This window comes from Haliotis rubra, unplaced genomic scaffold (genome assembly GCF_003918875.1).
Source record: "Haliotis rubra isolate DU_JTF1 unplaced genomic scaffold, ASM391887v1 Scf592, whole genome shotgun sequence".
Lineage (NCBI taxonomy): Eukaryota > Metazoa > Mollusca > Gastropoda > Lepetellida > Haliotidae > Haliotis > Haliotis rubra.
Genome location: NW_025767293.1, coordinates 214094 through 222202, shown reverse-complemented (window position 1 = coordinate 222202; position 8109 = coordinate 214094). Strand labels below are relative to the sequence as shown.

The 8109-nt window shown below is 42.0% G+C and overlaps 1 protein-coding gene across 1 annotated transcript; it reads left to right on the top strand.

Annotated features, from left to right (window-relative positions):
- Window positions 1-3094: 3094 nt before the first annotated feature.
- LOC124255109 lies at window positions 3095-7836 on the top strand. Its single transcript, XM_046688953.1, has 3 exons — window positions 3095-3182; window positions 5027-5102; window positions 5557-7836. Exons 1-3 carry the CDS (start codon window positions 3143-3145, stop codon window positions 7559-7561), a joined length of 2121 nt encoding a protein of 706 aa, XP_046544909.1. The 5' UTR covers window positions 3095-3142; the 3' UTR covers window positions 7562-7836.
- Window positions 7837-8109: the final 273 nt, after the last annotated feature.

Here is an 8109-nt window from a genome sequence, read left to right as displayed (position 1 = left end):
CTTGTGTTGACACAATCGCCATGGTACGACTTACGAGAGATCAAAGGAACCAAGCCTTGGGACGATTGCAAGTTTGCCAGATTGCACGGAGGGTAGCCAATCATTTTAATTTCATGTTAGGACAATCTACCGACTGCAGGAACGGTATCAAGCCATTAACAGCATCCAAGACCGTCCACGCAGTGCGGTGGGTCCTGTCCCCACCGCTCGTTACCGCTAAAACCGACTGCAATGGGCAGTTCGGCATCGCAATTGGCGTTATCGACAATGAAGAACTGTGCTTTTACTGATGAAAGCCGATATTGTGTTTCGACAGCCGATGGCGGAGTGAGAGTATGGCGAAGGCGCGGGGAACGGTTATCCAATGCGGGTATTGTTGAAAGAGACTCGAGGGGTGGTCCAAGCATCATGGTGTGAGGTGCAATCTATCTGAACCAGAGAGTTGGCCCCGTGGTGTTCCAGAATCTCGGTCCAGGACGAGGAAATGGCGTGACAGCTGCTAGTTATACTGACCAAGTTATAAGACCCCACTTTCTACCACATTTTTAAACGTCACAGAAATCACATCTTCCAGCAAGATAAAGCTCGTGTCAACACTGCCAGAGCAACACTGGACTTCCTACGACAACATGGCATCCAAACCCCTTCACCGACCTGCACTCAGGCCGAATTTAAGTCCAATAGAACACCTTTGGGTTGAGATTCAAACAAGACTGAACGACCTCCAACCAAGGCCGACAACTTCATTCCATGTACAGACGACGCAACGCCGTCATCGATGCCCATGGAGGCGACACACCATACTGAATTTGAGGTATCTTATTGGTACCATTTTTGGTGATTTGGGTAGTGTGAACTCTAAATGTGATTCCCGAAAATGTGTCAACCATAACTCTCAAGTTTGAACGCAATCCTCCGTTTTGATTGTTAATTAGAGCGAATTAAAGTGTGTGGTTTACGAAACCTTTATCGGTGTCGCGTTTCTTTAGCGGTTCAGTATATATAATATAAGTATGTCTTCCGGGGATGGAACTGAGGAGCATTTCAACCCAAGTACATGTATGTGATAGACGAGGGTAGCTACCAGACCACGATACGTAGTAGCATTGTTTTCAATCATGTAATTCTGCATACCTCTGGCAACATATGGGGAAATGGGGTAGCCCAGTAGTTAAAGCGTCGAAGGCCCGGGTTCGATTCCCCACATGGGTACAATGTTTGAAGCCCATTTCCGATGTCCCCGCCGTGATATTGCTGCAATATTGCTAAAAGCGGTGTAAAACTCACTCACTCACTCTGGCAACATATCGTCTGGTTTAATAGTGCTGAAATATATGTGTACGATTCCGATTTTGTCCTGAGCATGTGTTGTGTTTCTGAATCCCTATCAAACAACTATGACAGGTTAGAGGAAAGGTCGGCTGCTCAGGGAATCATCAGAAACAGTACGGTATGGATCCGTCACAACGCTACCACCTTTATCGCCATCGAGAACACATGGTGTGACGTAACCTTCACCTTGACACCAGGAGACACACGTAACCTTCACCTTGACACCAGGAGACACACGTAACCTTCACCTTGACACACGTAACCTTCACCTTGACACCAGGAGACACACGTAACCTTCACCTTGACCACCTTTATCGCCATCGAGAACACATGGCGTGACGTAACCTTCACCTTGACACCAGGAGACACACGTAACCTTCACCTTGACACCAGGAGACACGTGTCCTGAGATTGGTAAGGAAGAAACGTCATCCAAGTCACACGCGAAGATAACCCCTTTGCCACGCCGTCAGCATCCAGTTGTGTTTTAATCGGCAATCTCATCAAACCTAATTTGTTTTCTGAACCTCCATCTTGAAGACGCAGCTTTCTATTCTGTTAGCGAATTGCATTCTTTTCTGAAAAACACCAAACGTATATATATTAGTATATATATTTCCAGAAGACTTCATTCTTTGAGTTATATTATTCCTCGTACCAAATTAACGTTAACGCTGTGTTAGTTTGGTAACATAGTAGTTTAGGTTTTCACTCCTAGCTCTCAAGACACGGGTTCGAGGTAAAGTCCATTTCTGGTGAAATCGCCGTGATGTAATATGCCGGAATAAAAGGTATGCGGCATAAAATCATTATCATTCACTTACGTTAACACATGTGATGACTACAAGACTACAAGTCAATACAAGTGGTATCTACAAGACGGGTTGCTAAAACCAGTTATCGTTCATGGTTTGTGATTATTCCAGGTTCAAATACCTTGTCGTATGAAGTCACGTTTAAGGATTGCTCTTCAATTTTTAACACACACATCTTATTCTTTTAGAACATAACGTTTATCCTGCAATATCACTTCGTTGTGTGGGGCGGTGAGGGTAGCCGTGTGGTTAAAGTGTTCGCTCGTCACGCCGAAGGCCCGGGTTCTATTCCCCATATATGTACAATGTGTGAAGCCCATTTCTGGTGTTCCCGCTGAGATATTGCTGTAATATTGCTGACAGTGGCATAAAGCTAAACTCGCTCACTCACTCGTATGAAATTCCGTCTGTCACTACCACAGGTCAATGTATTAATGAGACGGTTTCGACTGAGCTTTATATTTCCTTAACACTGGCCCCTGACACAGTGTTCGGGGGCGATCACTACATAAGGAAATTGTTCACTGGAAACACCGACCATGTTGGACATTCAGTGTGAAACAACAGATGGATATACGTTGCCTTACACTTGTCTTTGTTATTTCTCTTTCAAACTTTGAAAACTATCTTCCTTTACAAAATCAAACCTCTTCACCATTTCTCACTTTAATGAAAGAAATACCATATTAGATGTTGCCGTACTATTAACAGTTCACAGGCCTTGTATAATATACCTCATTTTTTAAACAAAACGGTGCAGGTAAAATTGAACTTAATTGCTGAAGACGTTGGTTATGTTTAACATTTTATAAAGTCCACACTCATTGTAAACATGAATTCAGTCTACAACATTCCTTATCGTTGATGCTTTATTTCCCTGTTAAGCGGAATAGGAACGTTAACTGTAATGTAAAGAGGGAAATAAATAATCACAGCAGAAAGTATGTTTAACACAGGGTTGAGTAACACTCGGCCCAAGTAAAGATGACTAGAGGATGTCTTGGGACGGATGGTCCTTTAAAGACATGAGACCGGGTATGTAGAGTTCTTATTTAATATACTAGACAAACTTAATGCCTCGCATTAGACTTGGGCTGATGGTTGCCCAAATATGAATCATGGAAAAGCAATCTATATGACTTTGCTCATAGGTGAAGTGACATGTTGCAAATTGTTTTACGATACTAAACATGTATGGGATTTCGTTTTGCTGTATATGTTTGAATCGTAAATTCATATTAATGATAGCTCAAGTTCGAGTCGAATTATTCATTTTCTGAGTGTCATAGCTGTTGATGACAAGGTTACATTGTTGCAGAGGTTTGGTAGTGTGTGTTTTTACCGTTTTCAAGTTACAGTTACTAAGCTACCGGGCAAAAGAAAGTTATCACCGACCTCACTTGACCGAAAAAATAGAAACAAAGATGTTTGTGAGATTTATGATAATTATTTTACAAACAGAAATCATTTTCCAACAATTTGACTGAAAATTCTTTGTAATGCTGGGTCCTGAACGCTACGACATTCGGAAGTCTATGATACACCATAGAATTACCACAGGTCGTAACGCTTCATACGCCTTGTGGATCGGTACCTAGAAAGGGTCCAGGGGTCAAAATTAAAAATTACACAAATTAGATTTCATTCAAAAAGTGCATAAAGAGTCATATAATAAGACATGAGACAGGGGACACGTCATCAATGGTGAGTGCGACCACCCTGGGCAGCCATACACACGTCTCCTCATTGACGTCGTCACTCGATGTATAGCATCATAGTATCGTACCCGTACTCAATCGATATGACATGTTGCAGCTTGTGTTAACGATACTTAACATGAGTGGGAGTTCGCTCAGTCGTATATGTTGTCATAGCATCATATGACTTACTTATGGGATTCACCGAAGTGTTAAATAAGAGAAATGCATCATTCACACATCATGCTGACACTCCTTGATAAAACTGGAATACTGTCCTTGACGAAATGCCACAACCGGAAGTTGTACATTTGAATATATCTAACGTTTCATGAGTCGGGACATTCCCTCTTAGTCAGAGTGAGTGAGTTTAGTTTTACGCCGCACTCAGCAATATCCCGGCTATATGGCGGAGGTCTGTAAATAATTGAGTCTGGACCAGACAATCCAGTGATCAACAGCATGAGCATCGATCTACGCAATTGGGAACCGATGACGTGTGTCAGCCAAGTCAGCGAGCCTGACCACCCGATCCTATTAGTCGCCTCTTACGACAAGCATGGGTTACTAAAGAGCAATTCTAACACGGACTTTCACGGGTTCTAGATAACTAAGAGTGATTGCACTCTAGAGCTGAATGTTTCATATTCCTTCCTTTTATGTATCTAAGTGTGATGCTCCAGGATTATCGTTAAGCGTAACAGAAAATATAACTTTCCAAAATACCGTTAATTAACAAATTCGCGTTACATGACATTATCAACAGAAACCTTGGGGTCGCCATCGTATATAACGTGGAAGCGTCCATTATGCAAATAAAGTGATTATTAACCAGTTGCATATTTTAATAACAAATGACACTCTTGAGTTTTTATGGGTTGTGGATACAATGTTCAGTCAATCTTCCTTGTTTGATTTAATGTTCCTATAACCTGTCAGCACTCAGCATCAAATGAATTCAATAATGTTTTCACAATTTCGATTTTTCAGAATTTTTTTAACAAAGTAGAGCTGGTGATTGAAATATGTTTTAAAGAAACCCAATCCTTTTTCAGAATCATGTAAATGCAACCGAACCTTGTATAACCAGTAGGTATATCTGATTAAATTAGGGCCGATTCTAACGTAGCTAGTTGTTTCTACAAAATGTCACATGTACCTTTTTATTTACTCCTTTTCCAGAATATATATCGCTGGGGTTCATAGGCGTATATATCCTGCTTCTCCTCCTCGTATGGGCTATCCTGTTGTTTACCAAGTAAGTACAAATAGCTTGTCATTTTATACAGGAAGTAGATATATTCTCACAAGAAAGGAACAATTTGATCCAAAGAATACTGAATAATTGTTTTAAAATTGTTCACTGGACGTCCTGTCAAGACGAAAACTGCTGAGAACATTCGCTGTGACAACATACAAGTAATTGATTAGCTTCTCTTTTATGTGGTGATTTTCACAAAAGTGTGTTGTTTGATTCGTGAAATGTCTCACACATATACTAGTACTCTTATCACCGAGTCCAGACAGCTGTCTCTCAAAATCATAGCTTAAAAGCACCTTGTAGCCTTTGAACCGCGGTGTGTATATACTTCTATTGGTATATCTGTACAAATGTTTTGAATTTGTATGTTATAGTATATCCTGTATAAAGAAAAAACTATTTTACATAGTTGGTACCTTTCTTGATATGACTTGTTTCAACCTTTTCAAAGGAGACGCTGCAAACGAGACCAAAGGCTGAATGACCTGTCCTTCAGCATATTGGACATTGCTGCAATCTACGAGAACCAGGGTGATGCTGTACCCTTAAGAAAGCAGAAGAGAAGCGAAAGCAACTCAGACACATCATCAAATGAGAGTGACGGTCATTCGTATGAGTATTTAGGTGCACAAAGGCCTGTGTCAAATGATTCTTGTGGTGCAGCATCTTCTGAAGAATCTATTAAAGCAGTAACAGAATTTGCAGTAACTGGTAGGCCTCAACCCCCTCAACCCCCAAAGAAATGTTCAACATTGAGCGGAATCCTACTGAAGAAACTCGGTCGTGGATGGCGTAAAAGCGATAATCGTTTTAAATCTAACTACAAAGGAGCCCTGGCACGTGGAAGTGTCAGTTCAAATCTAACAAATGATTACGTTCATGTAGACGACAGCAGGGGAGACAGCACAGTATCTACTTTCGAAACCAGCAAGATGGCGTACCTTTCCAACACTAAGAAAACAGACACATTCGTACCTGATGAAGACGAAAACATGGATATTGTCCTCACACGAGTTACTCCGGAAGAGGGAGATGATGTTATCCTTCGAGAATCATTAGATGCGAATTCACGTCAATCTGCAATGTCTACACTTTTCAGAAAATCCTGGCTCGACATGCCACCCGCAGCAGATGCGGACTTTGGGTCCGTGTACGCATCTGCTGGCTCAGTTGTTTCCATGGAAACAGAAGGGATGTTCATACCCGAAGAGGACGTTACCCATCCCATATTGGAAAGTGGTGTGCCAAATATCCAGGAAATGTCTCAAAACATCATTGATATGATCAGTGATAATTTTTCCTCAAAGAATAATAAGGAATCTCTTGATGACTGTGATCTGCCGGGGTCAGCAGGAAAATCCACTGTATCACTCTTGCCTAAAACGAAAACCTTGCCTCTTTCAAGAAACTTGCTCGAGTTACATCCAGCATCAAACGAAACTACCAAAACACATGATGCTCACTTTGGGCGTGCTTCTACAACATCACAGTCTTCAGAATATGATGAACTGACAAGTATTGAAATGGAGTCCCAGAAAAGGCAGTTCTCTTATACTCGTGGTCAAATGCAACCATCCGGACCATCTACACTTCCACGACTGCCACTAAAAGCCAAAACCAGTCATCTTTCGCGGAACCTCTCGGATGCTCGTCGTTCACGTCAAAGAGAACCTAAGGTTGATGATTTATCTTTTCCACCAATCCCGAGATTGTCGGATACCTATGAAAATAAGGAGAAACTGCTTGGAATGAAGGAAAAGGGTGCTGAAAATGAAGAGGTATCAACAGTTCCCAAACTGCCTTCTTTCCCTCCAATACCAAAATTAACCAAGAGTCCTGGAAACTTAAGAGAAACGGATAAACCATCAGACCCACCTGATGTGAAAGAATACCCATCCCTTACTTCCTTGTGCAGTTCTGGTCGTCAAAATGAAATGTCTTCAAATGAAACGATACCAATACAGAAACGTCCACTACCACCACTGCCAAAACAGGCCTGCCATGGACCACCCGAGATATCACCACAGCCTATCAGGTCAAAGCTAGCTGATCATAGGTTTGGTGACAGAGATAGCACATTTTCAGATAGTCGAGGTTCCTCATCTAGCCGCCGAGGCTCCTCATCTAGCCACCGAGGCTCCTCATCTAGCTGCCGAGGCTCCACATCTAGTGACGATCTACAGACCTTTGATGGGGACTATCAAAATTCTGGTCAACGGCCAACTTCCTCATCACTGAAACCAGCAGGCAAAGGCGGTCCACCACCTCCACCACCACGAAAAGATTCCAAACTCACCACACAAACCAAAGCAATACCCAAATCTGGTCCTACTCCAGTCAATTTCATGGCGTTTTCACAAGTAACGAAGCAACTCCAGGAAAAACTTGCAATGAGGTTACCAGGCCAACCATCGCCAAAGAAACCAGATCCTGCATCTTCAGAAGATGATATTTAATTCAACAAACAAGGGTGCATATACCAGTTAACACTTGATTACATCTGGACATTAAGCATCCCAAAGGGCACAGTTTACTCTTTCAGAGAACACCCAGTGCCATCACAGACTTTATGTGATCCATGCAAGTTTCATCGCTAGTTTGTTTATGGAATATCTAGATAACTAGTGAGTGAGTGAGTGAGTTGAGTTTTACGCCGCACTTAGCAATATTCCAGCTATATGGCGGCGGTCTGTAAATAATCGAGTCTGGACCAGACAATCCAGTGATCAACAGGATGAACATCGATCTGCACAATTGGGAACCGATGACATGTGTCAACCAAGCCAGCGAGCCTGACCACCCGATCCCGTTAGTCGCCTCTTACGACAAGCATTGGTTACTGAAGGTTCAATCTAACCCGGACCTTCACGGGTTCTAGATAACTAAGAGTGATTGCACTCTAGAGCTGAATGTTTCATATTCCTTCCTTTTATGTATCTAAGTGTGATGTTCCAGGATTATCGTTAAGCGTAACAGAAAATATAACTTTCCAAAATACCGTTAA

What these genes read in the sequence shown, in the direction of transcription:
- LOC124255109 (XM_046688953.1), top strand. Translation starts at nt 3,143, where the DNA reads ATGTCTTGGGACGGATGGTCCTTTAAAGACATGAGACCGG. An exon ending in CTTTAAAGACATGAGACCGG is followed by an intron (nt 3,183 to 5,026) that starts GTATGTAGAGTT and finishes CTCCTTTTCCAG; the next exon opens with AATATATATCGCTGGGGTTC. An exon ending in GCTATCCTGTTGTTTACCAA is followed by an intron (nt 5,103 to 5,556) that starts GTAAGTACAAAT and finishes ACCTTTTCAAAG; the next exon opens with GAGACGCTGCAAACGAGACC.